This window comes from Nicotiana tabacum, chromosome 9 (assembly GCF_000715075.1).
Source record: "Nicotiana tabacum cultivar K326 chromosome 9, ASM71507v2, whole genome shotgun sequence".
Classification (NCBI taxonomy): domain Eukaryota; kingdom Viridiplantae; phylum Streptophyta; class Magnoliopsida; order Solanales; family Solanaceae; genus Nicotiana; species Nicotiana tabacum.
This window is the reverse complement of record NC_134088.1, coordinates 110,086,769-110,104,695: the sequence shown is the minus strand read 5'-3', so window position 1 is coordinate 110,104,695 and position 17,927 is coordinate 110,086,769. Positions and strand designations below refer to the sequence as shown.

At 37.5% G+C, this 17,927-nt stretch overlaps 1 protein-coding gene across 4 annotated transcripts; it reads left to right on the top strand.

Moving 5' to 3' along the window:
- Window positions 1–7,819: 7,819 nt before the first annotated feature.
- On the top strand, window positions 7,820–17,892 carry LOC107788780 (protein ENHANCED DISEASE RESISTANCE 2). 4 transcript variants are annotated; one of them, XM_016610495.2, is made up of 21 exons: window positions 7,820–8,427; window positions 10,719–10,793; window positions 10,921–10,974; window positions 11,052–11,117; window positions 11,187–11,245; window positions 11,645–11,775; window positions 11,968–12,014; window positions 12,099–12,196; window positions 13,167–13,262; window positions 13,339–13,403; window positions 13,485–13,556; window positions 13,845–13,991; window positions 14,108–14,406; window positions 14,862–14,925; window positions 15,008–15,183; window positions 15,624–15,725; window positions 15,805–15,855; window positions 15,947–16,090; window positions 17,009–17,104; window positions 17,385–17,486; window positions 17,599–17,892. In XM_016610495.2, exons 1-21 carry the CDS (start codon window positions 8,272–8,274, stop codon window positions 17,689–17,691), a joined length of 2,193 nt encoding a protein of 730 aa, XP_016465981.1. In that variant the 5' UTR covers window positions 7,820–8,271; the 3' UTR covers window positions 17,692–17,892. The 4 variants fall into 4 exon arrangements, with proteins under 4 accessions (XP_016465981.1, XP_016465982.1, XP_075078125.1 ...); XM_016610496.2 differs by having other exon boundaries at window positions 7,823–8,427; window positions 11,191–11,245; XM_075222024.1 differs by having other exon boundaries at window positions 8,032–10,538.
- The last annotated feature ends 35 nt before the right edge of the window (window positions 17,893–17,927 follow it).

Below are 17,927 nucleotides of genomic sequence, written 5' to 3'. Positions count from 1 at the left end.
GGGAAATCAAGAATATAGACACCCCTAGTACTTCTATGAATAGAGTCATTTATGAAAGTTGCGTATTTTGCTCGTTTCATTTGTATCATTTGGACCATGCCAAAAGAAAGAAGGGATAGCCTTAACATACCTGAGTCGATTCTCTTGAGAAAGATTACACCGTACTCCTTTAATATTGCAAAATCTCACATTAATTTGAATTGTTGAAGGCTTGGGCGTTGCTTATATGATATATAATATGCAGATGCATGTTAGAGAAATGATTTAACGTTACCTTTGTGTAAGGAAAGCTTGCTGGGCTCTTTCTTAAGAGATGTAGGAAATGATTTTGATGACTTGCCACGTTTGGGGAGGGGGGGGTTAGTCTTATCCTAAGTTTATTAATTAATTACTCACTAACTTTAATTAACTTGTTGATTCCCCCATTAACTAATAATCCACATAATTAAGAATTATCTCAAATTACTTAAAATACTACTCACTTTTAATACACTTTACGTACCATACTATCGTGGTTATGGGGTACCTTGTGTGGCACTAATCTATAAATACCGGGTATTTTAACTCAGGCCGTATTTTATCCCAACATGTCAAACTTTGACGAAAATTTATTTTTTTGATTTGCTTACCCTCTCACTTTCACGAATTTACTCATCACTTGTTTGAAATAGCATAATTCTTATAATCTCAAAATAATCCCATTCCCAAACTTACGTGATCAGATTACGACGAAACTTTAACGTACGAAAATGCAGAATGTAATATCTTATTTCCGAGCTTATATCAATTTATTTATGGCGTACTTCCCCGTAGGAAAATATGGGGTGTAACAGCCAGCCTACCCAAAAGTATGGGTTTATGAAGGATATTCCGCAGGGAAAAGGTGGTCACCACCGGTATCAAGTGACATTGGAAATAAGGCCTTAGCTTCCGAGCGGCGACTACGAGGGCTAAGGCCAACTTCTCCAAATGTAAGTAGCGAGTTTTTGTTCCTGTTAAAATTCTACTAACGTAATAAATTGGAGATTGCGTACCTTTGTCCTCACAGACTAAATGACGCTTACCGCTACCTCCGAGACTGCTTAGTAGATTAATAATTTTTCACATTCCTCCGACTTTTAGAGGACTTGATAAGTACCTTTTCAAATCCCTTAAGGCCTGCTGACACTCCGGGGTCCATTCGAAGTTGTTCTTCTTCTTGAGTAACGAAAAGAAATGATGGCATTTCTCTGAAGACCGGGAAATGAACCTGCTCAAAGCGGTCAATCTCCCCGTGAGCCTTTAAACTTCTTTTACGCCTGATAGCTGGTCCGGGATATCTTTGATGGCATTTATTTTGTCAGGGTTAACCTGAACTCCCCTTTGTGATACCAGGGATCCTAGGAACTTCTCGGAGCTGACCCCGAATGCACACTTCTCAAGGTTAAGCTTCATGTTATGCTTCCTTAGGATGTCAAAAGTCTCTTGCAAGTGTTTAAGATGATCACCTTCATTCAAAGACTTAACAAGCATATCGTCTATATAGACTTCCAAGGTTTTCCCTATTTATTTTTCAAACATTTTGTTTACGAGCCGCTGGTAAGTGGCTCTAGCGTTCTTTGGCCTGAAGGGCATCACATTATAGCAATATGTGGCGAAGTTTGTTATGAACAAAGTCAAGTTTTTTCCTGATCCTCCGGGTTCATCTTAATTTGGTTGAACCCGGAGTAAGCATTGAGGAAACTCATCAACTCATGACTGGCCGTTGCATCGATTATTTGATCAATGTTTGGCAATGGGGAACTAGTCCTTTGGGCATACTTTATTCAAGTCCTTATAGTCTACGCACTTGCAAAATTTATTATTCTTCTTTGGAACTACTACTATGTTACCTAGCCAGTATGGATACTTTACCTCTCGGATTGAACTGATATCAAGTATACGAGTTACCTCCTCTTTGATGAATTTGTTTCTGGCCTCTGCAATAGGACATTTTATTCTGTCTTATCGGAGGAATGTTGGGATCTAAGCTTAGCTTGTGCACGGCCACTTTCGGCGGTATACTTGTAATATCCGCATGCGACCACGCAAAACAATCGACGTTAGATTTAAGAAATTCAATAAATCCAGACCTTAGTTTGGGGTGCAGTCCTGTCCCTAAGTAAAATTTCCTCTCCAAGAACTTTTCGAACAATGCGTCTTGCTCAAGCTCTTCATATGTGGACTTTGTTGCATCCGTCTCTTTTGTTACCTGGATATACCTTGGCAATTCATAAGATTCCGACACCTCTTCCCCCCGGTTGACTTCACTTGACTCGGGAGCAAGCGCCGATTCCTGTAATTGCTATACCGCATGTTGTTTCCCTCTACTACAGGAGACCAAAAATGCATTCATCTTCCTTGCCGCCAGTTGGCCACCCCTTATTTGTTTAATTCCCTCGGGAGTTGGGAATTTCAGCAGCCAGTGATATGTCGATGGCACATCTTTCATCTCATGCAACCATGGTCTTCCCAGGATAATATTGTAGCCCATATCACCATCCACCGCCTCAAAAAAAGTCGTCTTCATCACCACCTTCGGCATTCGTGGGCAGCAAGATCTCTCCTCGGGTTGGCACGCTTGCGAGGTTGAACCCAACGAGGAGTTTTGTGGTCAGAATGATGCTTCCACTGAGTTTGGATTGTTCCAATACCCTCTATTGTATAATATTGTCCGAACTTCCTGGATCTACCAGAACACGTTTGATTTTAAAATCTAAAACATTTAGAGAAACTACCAATGCGTCGTTGTGTGGTAGCAACAGTCCATCCGCATCTTCATCTGTGAAGGTGATGTCATCTTCAGTGACTTTCCGGAGTCTCTTGCTGTGGGTTATTGATACCTTCGTCTTTTTTTATGTCGAGAAGGTAAACCCGTTGATCTCGTTCCCCCCGAAAATCATGTTGATCGTCAGACGCGAGGGATCTTCTCCTGCTTTTGAGGATTCCGTGTTGTCACGATTACGACAATAATTATTTTTGGCTCGGTCACTTAAGAATTCCCTGAGATGATCATTTTTCAGTAGTATTGCCACCTCTTCACGCAGATGCCGGCAGTCCCCAGTCCGGTGACCGTTCGTCCCGTGGTATTTGCACCATAAATTAGGATCCCTCTGGCTGGGATCGGACCTCATATGCTTCAGGAATTGTGCTTCTTTAATATTCCTCATAGCCGATACCAACTCTACTGCATTGACGTTGAAGTTATATTCTGAAGGTTTGGGGTAGGAAGGATCCCGAGAACCCGACGTTTCTTTGTCTTGCAATGATCTATTATTCCGGTCGCGATTAGTTCTTCAATCGGTAACGAAGCTGTCTGCCGACCGGAAATCTCTGCCATGTCCTTCGGCCCTTTCATAGGGCAAAAACCGATCCCTCAAAGACTGTCTATCTGTGTCGAAATCATCTTTTAATTTCTCTTTATTCCTCTCCCGACCTTTAGTCGACGCTGGGCAGCCGAGTTGATCATCTTCAATCTTTATCTTTGACTCGTACCGGTTGTGAACATCCGCCCAAGTCGTCGCTTGGAACTCAATCAAGCTTTCCTTCAACTTTTGGGAAGCATCGGAACTTCTCAGATTCAAACCCTTGGTGAATGCTTCAGCCGCCTATTCATACGGAACAGCCGTGAGCAACATTTATTCCTTCTAGAACCGGGTTACGAATTTTCACAGTAACTCAGACTCTCCTTGTGCAATTTTGAATATGTCGGCCTTCCGGGCCTGCACCTTTCTAGCCTGGCATGGGCCTTAATGAAAGAATCCACGAGCATCTCGAAGGAGCCTATGTAATGCTCGGGTAACAATGGATACCACATCAAGGCTCCTCTCATGAGAGTCTCTCCGAATTTTTTCAGCAAAACTGATTCGATCTCGTGGGGAGCTAAATCGTTCCCCTTCACAGCTATTGTATAGGTGGTGATATGCTCATGTAGATCTGAAGTCCCATCATATGTTGTACGTCTGACATTTTAAACCCCTTTAGTGTCAATTCTGGTGCCGCGCTTGGTTTGTATGGCAGTTCAGTATACTTATTTGAGTCCGACCCTTTCAACACGGTGGTGTACCCGGGATCTGGTCCATACAGGCATTCACTTCCCTCATAAACTGTATGAGTTCATTTGTGAAGGGATCACTCTCGTTATTATAACCGAATTCGCTCCCTCCGGCCCCATCGAAGCCGACCTCGCCCCTCGGGGTGTTGTTGTCGACCCTCTGCGTTGTTTGATTTGCGGGAGAACCAGGAGGAGATAAACCTCGCCCATTCGCGTTATTAGAAGCACCCGATAACGCCTGCTTCAATTCTGTCATTACCTTATACTGCCATGTGAGATGGCCTAGAATGGCCTCTTGTTGCTCTTGCAGGACCCTTACCGCTTCGACCACGTGCTCCTCTTCAGCATCATCAGGAGTCACTTCTCGAGCGTGTCGTGAGTATCACCTTCCGTGGACAAGTGTGGCCTCGTTCCCCTCGCTGCGGGTATCGCTGATTGAATCCTCATGCTAAGGGTGATTTCCTTGGGCCTCAGGGTTGTGTGTGTTGTTAACACCATTATCTACCATTTTCTATGATTTTTTGCTAAGATCAAATAATCAAACACGTTAGTAAAAAAAGGCCAGGATCAACTTTATTACACAACTGTCTAAGTCCCACGGTGAGCGCCAAAATATATTCCGTAAAACGCTACAGTTGAATTTATACGTAGTTTATAGACAAGCGAATTAATTTGATCACAAAATAATAGATGAATTGGATAAAAATATAAATACTTAGCCTTGAGATGAAGACGAAATAGTAGAAATAGTAATTCCAGGAGCAAGGCTTCCGGACACAACAACAATAATATCAAAAAGCAAGAAGATAAAATTATATTAAGCTTTGAATAAAGTGTGGCATGTGTTTTTCACAAAATTCGTCTCCACTACAATGATAATAGAGCCCACTATTTATAGTTGCACCTAGGGAATAAGATCCTAGCCTCCTAGGATCAAGCCCCTCTTTAATGTCAATTATGAGGGTCATTGAAGAATGTGTAACGGAGGGCATGAATGTCATATTCTTTTGTAACGAGCAGTGTACTAAATGCTCTAGAATATTCTTTATTAAATGCTACCGGGTGACAGACATTTATTTCATATTTATGAGTATCATTCTCTCCGGTAACATACGAGATCGTTGCCTTCGATTTCAGCTATCCTCTATCTTCGACTCTACGTGTCACTTTTTCATGCGATCATTTAATATAACATATTTTACCCCATACAACTATATAATAATACTGATGGTAAATTTAACGTTCAATAAGTTTTTTTTCTTTCAAGTTCATGTTACAGTTTCACATGCTTATGAGTAGGGGCAAACGGGCGGGCGAGTCGAAATAAGTAATGCAAAAACGAATATTTGACCCGACTTATATTTAATGCGGATTAAAAATAGCTTAAACGATGAATAATATGAGTAATAATTGCAACATCCAAATTATATTCCCCACCCCCACACACACCCCACGAGAGAAATTGGGATAATTGACATTTGAAAGTGCCATGTCAACGCGCTTGAATAAAACTATTCATATTATATATGTTAAAAATCAATGGAATTTTGCTACTACATATTCAAAGGAGTCAACTTCAAGTCGTTATCCCACAATTTTTCCTTAGCGTCTTGTAAGGAAAGGAAACGAACAAATACTACATTGGTCGTTCAAAAAGACAGAAATAGAAGGGTGGTAGGGTTGTGAAAAAGATGGAATTGGACGAGGTTCTCTCTTTTTCCTCTTTTTAGGAGTGATAATAATAAAGAATTCTCTTTTATATTTTTAAAAAATCTATATGAGTGAGGTTCTCCCTTTTTCTTCAATTTTTGATTTTTACTTTTTTCATTTCCATCCGGTTTCTTAGCATTGAAGCCCGATAAATCTGAATTCTTATTGCATAAGATATTTAAAGGGAGAAATACTCCCTGCCAAAACTTTTTTTTAATTTTAAAGCTCGAATCTAAAATCTCTAATAATAAAAAATATATAAATTATTGTATTTCCACATATATTATACGTTTCTATTTTATGATGACAACTTTAACATATTTGATTTTCTTTTCTTCTAATTTACGATTATTTCAACTAAATTCTAATTGACGACCTGACTCGATGAGTTTCATATAGTCACCTTTGGACCACCAAGAGTTTTATTTGATTCTCGGGTGAGCCACATTATTGGTTACAGGTTCGACCGAACTCAGTAGTTTTTGCTCAAACTCTGTATTTGTATTAAGAAATCCAATGAATATATATGTACAAATTATTAATTTAGAACTCAGTAACTTAAAAGGATTATAATTTCGAACCCGTAAGGTTTAAATCCTAACCCCAGATTTGATTACACATTTATTTTGTTCTCAGTATCTCTAAATGATATTTAAAGGATAAAAAAATGAGTGGAAAAGAAGAAGAGGGCGTAAGATTATCTAACTCAACCTGAAGGGTGTAAATGAATGGCATTTTCCAATTTGTTTACTTATAAAACAGAAATATAAAGACTAAATTGATGCATGCTGGGAGTTGGTTGGGCATTTCCGATATTAATTTTTATTGGGAAAAAGGTACGAAAAGGAAAAAAATTATAATATAGGATAATATTAAAAGTAAGATAAAGAATGTACAACTCTTAGTAGGTACCAAAATACAATATACTCATATGTTAATGAATAAATAAAGCTGTTCTTTCAATCGTGAGTAATCATTGTATGTTATTCTATATTCGTTAAAAAAAAAATGAGTGAAAAGATGAAGCAATAATATTTCCTTTTCCATTAATTTTTTTTCGTCTTATGTCATAGTGATTAATATTGTTAGCAACAAGACTTACTTTATAAATTAAGAGCTTTTGAGTACACTTTTGGGATGCAAATATTTAATTTGAGCCCATTTCGAAATCGATATGTGGTCATAAAATTTTTAATTTTCACTTGAATATAAATTTTGAAATTTTTCGAAAATTTGTAAAACTTCAAAAAGCTGTTTTTCAAAATTTTCACTCAAATCACTCACAAAAATTAAAAAACAATCCAAAATCATATTCATGTCCAAACACAACTCTAATTTTCAAATATCATTTTCACTTGAAGAAAAATTTCACCTTTTTTCGAAATTTTACAATTCTTATGTCCAAACGCCCACTAAATATATGGATCTGTGGTAAAATTTAATTTAAAAGGCACTTATTCCACATTTTCACCTATAATTTGAGAAAGTTCACATCAATAATAATAATTACAATAATAAAGAACAATAATAACAACAAAAAATTCAGTAAAATTCCATAAGCAGAATCTAGGGAGAATAGTGTATACACAAAACTTATCTTTACCTTGTGCAAGTAGAGAAATTATTTTCGATAAACGCTCGGCTCAGGCCAATTACAATTATAATAATAATAATAGATTTAAATTATTATTTGTAGATGCGGAACTAGAATTTTTATAATATAGGTGCACCACTAAAGAGAAAGGGAAAAAATGTATTAAGTGAGAATTAATCCCTCCTTCTCTAGTTAAATAACTCAGAATTCAACCAAGTGTGCTATTTAGCCTCTTTGGAGCATAAGTGCCAGCAAATTAATATTAGATTAATTTTTAAAAATACGCATATAATATATCTAATTTGACATAAAATTTATGAGTTTAGGTGGCCCATATATTTGGGTTAAGAGATCCGCCCCTGATTATTTGGGATAGACGATTATACAAATTAAAAAATGTGTAATAGGTGTCTTTAAATTAAATGTTAAATATCATTCCAACCAGAGTCAATCAAAATGTGTGTGCTTACGCTTACTTCAATATGTAACTTTCCAGATTGGTTTTGCCGCAACTACCAATCAAGACTTTTCGCAACCAAAGGGGTAAAAGAGTCAAAACAAAACTTTTTCATCATTTGCCAGCCAAACTTTTGTCTCTCACGTATCCAATTTCAGTTGCTTTTATATTTTCTTCATCACAGAACAAAAGTAAATTACACCCACCATTTACACACACAGAGAAAAGCAAAAAAATAGAAAACAAAAAAAAAGTCTTTCTCTCTCTATACTAGCAAAGACACAATCACAGAGTAACAGTACATCTCTGATTCCCATTGAAATTTTTTCTTTGGGGATCAGAGTTTAATTCTTCCATTTTTGGTCTTGTTTCTGTAAAGGTTGTGCATAATTTGGCAAAAACTGAATAATTTGGTTATTTGTTAAATTTGATTTTCCAATGGGTGTTTCGGAGAAGGATAGTAGTAGGATGGAAGGGTGGTTATATCTTGTTCGTTCAAATCGGTTTGGACTTCAGTACTCACGAAAACGATACTTCATTCTTCAAGACCATTTTCTTCAGAGCTACAAATCTACACCAGTTTCCAGTAACGAGGTATAATTATATTCTCTGTGTTCATATATTTAAATATTTTGTAATGACGGTGTTTTCCGGTTAGTTTGCGTGTACCTCGAACTAATTCAGCAAATGCTAAGTGTTTGTTGGTAGATGTACATATTAGTACTTTATTTCTTGTTTGGGAAGTGGTAAATTGTGATTTAGGATTTATGTTGTTTGTGCCGATGACAATGAGTTGATTTTGTTTGATGTGCTAATATTAGCAACTTTACAATTTATCTATGTTGCTAGTTGTGTGAAAAATGGGAGATTATATTTCAGTTTAATTGCTGGTTTAACCCAGAAGATATAGTTTATTCACTTCGATTGCGAAAGGACTTGCATGAAGCTGGAGTAGGCTTGTATAGTAAAGGATGTTATAAACTAACTATGAAAATCCTGATGCTAATTTCTTAATTGCTCAGCGTGAATTTGTGACTTGTGATTTTGGATACTATACCACTCATTGCATATCCTAGTTTTTGTCCATATTCTGCATACGTTTGTTGTTTGGAATATCTGTAGGTACCGGGTAACTCTGCTCACCAAGACTTGGGTAGATTGGAAGATATCACCTAGTATTTTTTTTACCTCCGGGATTTGAACTTGAGGCCTCATAGTTCTCCTCCCACTTCATTGACTGCTAGGCCATACCCTTGGATGCGATCGTTGTTTGGATATCTCAGGATTTAGTTTCTTAGGAGTGATACATATTATAATGCTAACAGTTTACTTCGTGATCAAAGAAAGAGGATTTTAGGGAAACTATTGCATTTTATGTTGATCCATACCGATATTCATCCTATTGGTTTCCTCTCTTTCAAATACTTCCTCGATTGCGAGCAAATCCTCTTGTTGGATATCATTTCCTAAGTGATCACTTTATTTGATTAGTGAGGGATAGCAAATTCCTGCAGCCTATGAGCTGAAAGTACTAATATTTTTGGAGCCCAAAAGTCTAGTTACTATGGTCGAATCTCTACCTAATGCATGTGCTGAAGATACCACGGGCTCAATTGCACATATATCTTGATCAGTAAGTGTATCCATTCACTAGTCATCACTGAACTCCTATGGAGTCGAGAGTGTTGGTGTGCACTTCACACCTTGAACAGCGTGTGACTTCTTATTGATTGGGAGATATTTGGTAGTTGGTGTGAATTGGTTGCATAATTTGTTGCATTGTCGTATTTCAAGCGGTAGACTCTTATTCATGTGTGTTTTATTTGATATCTAACTGCTAGTGAGAGTGGTGGTTTGGCCGACTATGTTGTATGTGGAGTATTGTCCAGTTAAGAGCTCTCATGCCCAGAAGTTGAAAGTAGCAGAAATGAGGATGTTGAGATGGATATGTGGGTATACTAGGAGGGATAACATTAGGAATGAAGATATTTCGGGACAAGGTGGGAGTGGCTCCCTTGGTGAACAAGATGCAGGAATCGAGGCTGAGATGGTTCGGGCATGTGAAAAGGAAATGCCTAGATGCCCAGTGAGAAGGTGTGAGGGGTTGGCAATAGTAGATCTGAGAAGAGGTAGAGTTAGGCCAAAGAAGTATTGGGGAATAGAGGCGGAGCGAGGATTTCAAACTAATGGGTTTGAAATTCTAATCATTAAAGCTACTGGGTTCTAAATTAATAATTTATATACATTCAATAGATTTTGTTAAGACAAATACAGGGTTCAAACCAAAATTACTGGGATCAACCGAAACCGCTACCGGCACTCTAGCTCCGCCCCTGTTGGGGAAAGGTGTTAAGGCAGGACATGACACAACTGCAGCTTACCGAGGATATGACTCTTGGAGGGTGTGAAGGTCGAGAATTAGGTTAGAGGCTTAGCAGGTAGTCGAGCGTATCTTTTCGCCAGACCAGTAGTTTTGGTATTATTCTCGTACTTTTCCCATCCTTAGACTTTTATTACTACATGATATTTCTTTTGCTTCGGTTATTTTAATTTCTTGCTGGTGATACTGTTTATTTTATGGCTTTTTCACTACTGCACTTCTTGAGCCGAGGGTCTATCGGAAACAACCTCTCTACCTTCGCAAGGTAGGGGTAAGGCTGCGTAAGCACTACCCTCCCCATACCCCACTTGTGGGATTACACCGGGTATGTTGTTGTTGTTGTTGTTGTTGTAACTGTTAGTGATAGATTCTGATATTAAAGGGTTCTGAGGTCATAAGTGGGAGATATGTCTGTTTGTGAAGTTCTGCCTTTCACTTCTTGGAATTACACATTTGCCGTATTACCAGGACTCATTGCAATACGTCATCTTAACTCTTTTGGTAGGATCCTATTAGAAGTGCAGTTATTGATTCCTGCATTCGCGTAACAGACAATGGCAGAGAGAGCATTCAAAGAAAAGTATGTATCTTCACCCCAGTTTCACTTCATGGCAGAGACAATATCTGCTCTCGCTATATTATTCTGATTAAATTCATCTGTTTCTTTACTGAGACTTTCTGCTGAATTTTGCTTCTACATTTTCCAGGTCTTTTTCATTTTCACGCTTTATAACACCTCAAATCATAACGATCAGCTGAAGGTACAGAAATCATCCCCGTGCATTCAGTTTTTATTTTTATGGGCTGTTGGTGAATAAATGAAATTTATGAACAACAGTTGGGAGCAAGCAGTCCTGAGGAAGCTGCAAGATGGATCCAGGCATTTCAGGAAGCAGCTTTAAAGGTACAGACTGGTCAATTTGAGCTGTTTTATTGTCTCTCGTTGGCAACTGACAATAATAAGTAAATCTAGGCAGACATGAACAGAGGAAATCAAGTGGATTTTCCCAGGAGTGATTCACACACTTTGAGGTATATTTAGTTGGTGCATTACCCTTTTTCTTTGCTCAGGATATAGCATTTAAGTTATTCACTCCGTTGCATTTTACTTGGCTGTATGATGGAGCACGGACTTTAAGAAACAAAAAAAGAAACCCTTAATTTAAACATGCCATGACATTTTTATGGCTATAAAACCATTGGGAAATTTAAAATTAAAGAGTTTCTAAATATCGAAAGGTGTAAATCTTTTTGGAATAAATCAAAAAGGAAAGAGTGCCATATAAAATGGAACAGGGGATTATAAGTTACTTATAGGGACCGTCACTGGTTAATTTTCTCATTGTGTAAAATCGAGTTCCAATTAAGCCTCCATCTCAGGACTGTAGTTATTATTATTACTACTTCCTTACGGTTTTGTTTTGCTCGCAGGTTAAATTGTTCCAACAAGTCTTATCGTCTGAGTTCGATTGATTGGACTGTCTGTTCATCCTCAGTTACAGATGCTATGACATCTGATGTTGTTGCACCCTCGCCTTGGGCTATCTTTGGGTGTCAGAATGGTAGGTTTTGATTTTACAGTTGTGTTTGAGGATGGCGGGATTAACATTTCTAATTCCTACTTCGTAGACCAATCCACATCTTCTTAGAAAATTTTGGAACTATTTAATGTAAATTTATGAAGTATATGCAACTTAGTTGTCAAGTGGTCTATCTCCTCTCCTTTTGTTGACCTGAATCACTTGGGTATGCAGGTCTTAGGCTGTTTAAGGAAGCTAAAGATAGGGAATCTCTTGGAAAGGTAAGTCGATATTCTCCAGCTCCTGTGGGCTGTGGCAGTAAATATATGAAACTAATGCTGCTGAACTTGTTCTATGCTTTGCAGTGGGATGATCACCCCGCTATAATGGCTGTTGGTGTAGTTGATGGAACTTCAGAGGCCATTTTTCAGACACTCATGTCACTTGGTCCTTCAAGATCGGAGTAAGTTGCTGCGAAGTCCATGGAAAAAGTATTTTATCCCCCAAAAAATAAAAAGAGAAGTCCATAGCAAAAATCACCGTAGGCAGAAATGAATAAGATTTGACTAAAGTAATTTATAAAACAGGTGCTAGCAGGCAGATACATTTTAGCCGGTCACCCATGTCTTCTGCACTTTGAATGATTTTTCCCGGTGATTGTTAATCAGGATTCAACTTGAGCAGAAATGAATTTTTGCCATAATTTTTTATTCAGGATGCAACTTGAGAACTGTAATATGAGTTTGCGACCATATGAATCAACAATTGAGTAATAATGTTTGGGTAAAGTTAAAAGCTGGTACAGCTAAATGTTTAAGAATGAATAAACAAATTTCGTCTGTATGATTCAAGTAATCTGAAAGCAATTTGTTTAAACTTTGGCGATTCAAAACTATTGACAATCAGAATCTATTTATGAACTGATATTACTATACATTTAACACCAAGTACGCAAGTAAGTGAATCAAGAAATAGAAGTTTTTCACTTAACCTCAAATGTCCAATAATATAATTCATAAACACAGTATATGTTATTCAACTTCCCATTGTCTGAGGAAACCATTATAGGCTCAAATCATGTTGAAGAAAGCAGTGCTTTTTGAATTGGGGATTGGAGATTGACATAGATAGTTGTGAGGAGAGATGAATTAAAGAAACTGATGCGTCTTCTTAGTTATCAAGGGATAAAAGCCCTAGATAATATGTTCAAGGTTAAACAACAAAAGAGGGTATTGAATGACTGTTTACAAAGTACACTATTCCAAAAAGAATTTCTTAAAGGCAGCTTATATGGCCTCTATGTGTAGAGAAATGGACAAGAAATAGCCTTTTACAATTTGTCATCTGCAAGCTTATTAAACTGCAGTGGTATACTTCTCATCTTGTTGATTCTCTTATGTTGTGACCTAAATATATTTTATTTTATGTTGCAGGTGGGATTTCTGTTTCTACAAAGGCAGTGTGATTGAACATCTTGATGGTCACACTGATATAGTTCATAAGCTTCTAAATCGGGATTGGCTACCTTGGTATGGTTCATGTTTCAACTCTGGAAATAGTTTGTTGTTCCTCTGTTAGGGTTATAATTGACATAAGACGTTGCAGGGGTATGGGAAGAAGAGATCTTCTTTTGCAGCGTTATTGGAGAAGGGAGGATGATGGAACCTATGGTACTAACTCTATTGAGGATTTCTCTATAGCTGCTTCTTAGAGAGCTAGATCCACCATAACCAATCGTTTCTTCCTTGCAGTTATTCTGTACCATTCAGTGTTTCACCAGAAGTGTCCACCTCAAAAGGGCTACATTCGTGCCTGCCTTAAAAGTAATGTATGCCTGTAATGTAGAGCTGGTTCTTCGTTATTGCTGTTATGAACCAGTTGTTTATTTGGATCATGGATGAACTACAAAATGACAAATTACTTATGTGCTTGAATGCCAGATTTACTAGTACATTATGCATGTTGACATAGATTTGTCGTTACACTGAATCAGCCATATGCTTTTACCACCATTTTATGCACAAGATTACTATAACAGATCTGCATGTTTTGGATGTACTTTGCCATTCAATTGGGACTCTTACAAATTGGCATCCCCTAAATCCATGCAGGTGGAGGATATGTGATATCACCAGTTAATCAAGAGAAGAGGTCAGTAGTCAAGCATATGCTTGCTATTGACTGGAAATTCTGGAAGTCATATGTACGGACATCTGCGGCCAGATCTATAACAATATGCATGCTAGGGAGACTTGCTGGTGTGCTTTCTATGTGATTTCTAGTTCTGTCAAGTTCATTAGTTGATTTGTCCAAGTTTGTATTCTATGACTGTTTACCAGACTCAACTAAACTATTTTCCACTGCATTTTTGTAGCTTTGAGGGAGCTTTTCAGTGCAAAAATAGGAAATTACTTGCCCTCTGATGTGTCAGGGGAGCTGGTCAAAAGCAAAAGACTGCGTCAAGTTGAAGAAGAAATTAAGCTTGAAGTGCAAACCCGGTTAGAAAATGGAAAGAATTTGGCAGATCTGGAGGAAGAAGTAGTTAAAACACCTTCAAGCTTGATGGGTTTAAACGATGCGGCAGATGAGTTCTTTGATGTCTCTGAGCCACTGGATTATGACCAATCAGAAAATGGTTGGCCTTCTGATTTTGGCCCAGAGACATACTCTCAGGTATTTACCTGTTTAAAGTTTAAACCATAAGCTTAGGGAGTTGTTCTATAAACAGGTAGTATCCTAGAAAATCAGGAGTCTGCACGAGGCACGACTTCCATGATGAAATCATTTTTGTCGGATTGCCTTCTAGTATTGAGTGAAAGTGACACTTTGGTTCAAATGAATCTCTACTTGAGTAGAGCTTCATGTTTGTTTCTGTGGTATCACAATAAGAGTCTCTAATCTGGTCTAAGGTATATACACTGAATTAAGGATATATGAAATATCCTGGGAACCTCCAAATCTTAGTAGCCAACGATGTTAATAAATCAACCTCATTTTCTCAACACCCACCCAAAAGAATCATTTTCCTACCTCATCAAAACCTAAATCCTTTGGTTCTTCTTCCCATTCCTTTTATGCATATGTTTACTCCTATTTCCTCATGTGTATTCTGGTTTTTGAGTTTACAGGATGCACGTCATCCCAAATTGTCAAGTGCTGCAGTTTTTGTGAAAAAGCTGCATGATCTTGCAGGCAAGTTTGATGTTTGTTGATGTGTTAGGAAACTCGATTATGTTAAAGTTCTAAGGACTTAAGATTTCTTTTAATGGTGCAGTTCAGAAGAGGGGCTATGTAGATCTGCATGAGATGGCAAAGGAAGATACATCATCTTGTCACTATGGATCCACTCTTCCAAAAGATTCAACTTGTAGTTTGCCTTGCAGTTGGACTGAAACAGATCCTTCTACTTTTCTTATTCGTGGATTGACCTACCTAGATGATCGTAAGAAGGTGAGGTCTCATTTGATTCATCTTTCTCACTTAGCTTACCATAAGTATGTTCTGGTTCAATTGTTGTGGTCCCCATCTCTTAATTGATTGATATTGGACTTTCGGGATGGTTCCATTGTTTAGTGGACACATACAGTTCGGTTTTTCTGTGGACTAAAGATTAAGGTCTGAGATTTGCTTTCTAATCATTACATGGAAACAGCATGCAGAACATGCTATATCACAACTCACAGCCAAATGTTAGTCAAGCTGCATTAAAGGAAACAGCATTATTTGTAAATCCTGCACGCTACTTGGCTAGGTGTCTGCTATGCTGGAGAGCATGTGGATGTTCTTTTCTTTATTAATGTCAAAAGATTCTTAAATTTGATACTGTAATCAGAATCTAGATACTTCCTCGTGTTATTATTCCGGTTTATCATTATGCCTCTCTTATACAGATTAAGGCAAAAGGCACCTTGATGCAAATGGTGGGTGCAGATTGGTTGAAGTCTGACAAACGGGAAGATGATCTAGGTGGTCGGCCTGGGGGCATTGTTCAGGTTTCTTCTGTTATTCAATAAAATAGAGTGATCATATTGTTTAATTTCATGCCTACTGGTCACTATCTTTTCTCTGCAGAAATATGCAGCAAAGGGTGGTCCGGAATTCTTCTTCATTGTGCACATACAGGTATGACTTCTCTTGTTTCGTTCATATACTTTGATATCCTATAAAGCTGCCACCCAAATGCTTCATTTTGCGGTATATCACTTGTGTTCAGGTCCCAGGTACAACAACATATAGTCTTGCTCTCTACTATATGATGGATACCCCTTTAGAAGATTCACCTTTGCTGGAGAGTTTTGTCAAAGGAGATGATGCTTATAGAAACTCAAGGTTCAAGCTGATACCATACATATCCAAGGTTTGTTTTTTGCAGATTGGGACTGAACAAAATCACTTTTCATATAAGGTTGACATATTTTTCTCTAAGTTGCTTAGTCCATTTAGCACATCAACATTCATGTGCCATGTGCACTGGTCCATATCATTTTGCACTTCTCTTCTGTTGCATCTCAGCTATTAATCATACCATAGCTAGCTAGTGTGCTCAATTTTTTGCAAAACTGAATGTCTTCTTTTGGTATTTCTACAGATAGGTTTTCATAGAGGTTTTAAAATTGATTAATTTATTTTGTGCAAATGATTATGAGTCCGTTTGGATGGGCTTATTTTAAGTAACTTTTAAATCAAAATAGCTTTTAAGCCATAAGTTAGGAATTCTAGCTTTTGGCTTTTGGCTTGTTTTTGTCATTTTAGCTTAAAAACAAGTGTTTAAAAGCACTTTTTTACTTTATCCAAACACTACAAAATGGCTTAAAAGCGATTTTGGCTTAAAAGCACGTAAAATAAGCCAATCCAAACGGGCTCTATACCTAGAAATAACAGTAATGAATATTAACAACGGTAAATCTTTCAATTTCAAGGGTCTAGAGATATTACAAAGTATGATGGCCAAAGAAATTCTTTTTGGGCCTACATAAATGCAGAAAGGTCATCTAGAAAGACACAGGGATGCTACATGTTTAAGTTATTATAGTTGGATGCTGCATGCTTGGTTTATTATTCAGAAACCCATGTATCCTAGAGTCCTGTTTTCCATGCAGAAGATTGTATATTTGCTAATAGTTGTTCACATTTTGGTTGCACTGTCTATTTTTGTTAGCATTTCTGATAGTACCTTGGACATATCTCATACTATTTGTCTCAACTGCTGGATGCGTTGTAATATTCCATCAATTAACGTACAGTGGTTGTATTTACATGAGCTTTCACTTTTCAGGGACCATGGATAGTCAAGCAGAGTGTTGGGAAGAAAGCTTGTCTTATAGGTCAAGCATTGGAAATTAATTATTTTCGTGGAAAGAACTACATAGAGGTAAAGTTTTGGCACTAAATGATGCAAAGTGTTGTTGTAATGTTAAGAACTGATGCTCGGTGCAGGTATATGTTCACGGTTAAGGATTTCTGAACATTATCATTGTGGTAAAAGTTGAATAGTTTTTGTTCTCTTTTAAAAAAAGTAGTATATACTATATCGTGTTAACTATCTTTAGAACTATAAGTGGAACCTGAAGCTAACATTGACCAACATCACCATGTTATGAGGTATCGTGCTCTCTCATTCGTAAACCTGAAAAGTTATGTTGTAATTTCAGCTCGGTATAGATATTGGCTCATCTACTGTTGCAAGAGGTGTTGTCAGCCTTGTTGTTGGTTACCTGAGCAATTTAGTCATTGAGATGGCCTTTCTTGTCCAGGTAAAATTTCATGTCCTTATTCTCCATCTAGACAAGTACTTTAACTCGTGATCTGATGATCATAGCACGTAGATATGGTTATTAAAGCACATTGACGATCTTTTTTTTACAGGCCAACACACCGGAAGAGCTCCCTGAGTATCTTCTAGGGACCTGCCGTCTTAACTATCTGGATGTTACTAAAGCTGTTCAAGTGAAACCATGATCTTATATAATCTCAGTTGATTTCTAATACATTCAGTTTCTAAGTAATTAGTCCAGAAGCTTACAGGATGCTAGGGTTATTCATTTGCACAGGAAACATGAATGACACCTTATATAAAACTACAAAACTGTTGTAAAGTGACTAGTGAATGTCCAATTCTTTGATTCAATCAAAAGCCACACCAGCAATGTGCTGCATTAATGTTTGTGTATAATCAACAAAATTGTGCTGTTTTC

Bases quoted from the DNA above. Each gene is read 5' to 3' on its own strand.
- LOC107788780 (XM_016610495.2), top strand. From the start codon at position 8,272: ATGGGTGTTTCGGAGAAGGATAGTAGTAGGATGGAAGGGTGGTTATAT. The intron at 8,428-10,718 runs GTATAATTATAT...CTCTTTTGGTAG, and splicing joins CACCAGTTTCCAGTAACGAG to GATCCTATTAGAAGTGCAGT. The intron at 15,856-15,946 runs GTATGACTTCTC...ACTTGTGTTCAG, and splicing joins TCTTCATTGTGCACATACAG to GTCCCAGGTACAACAACATA.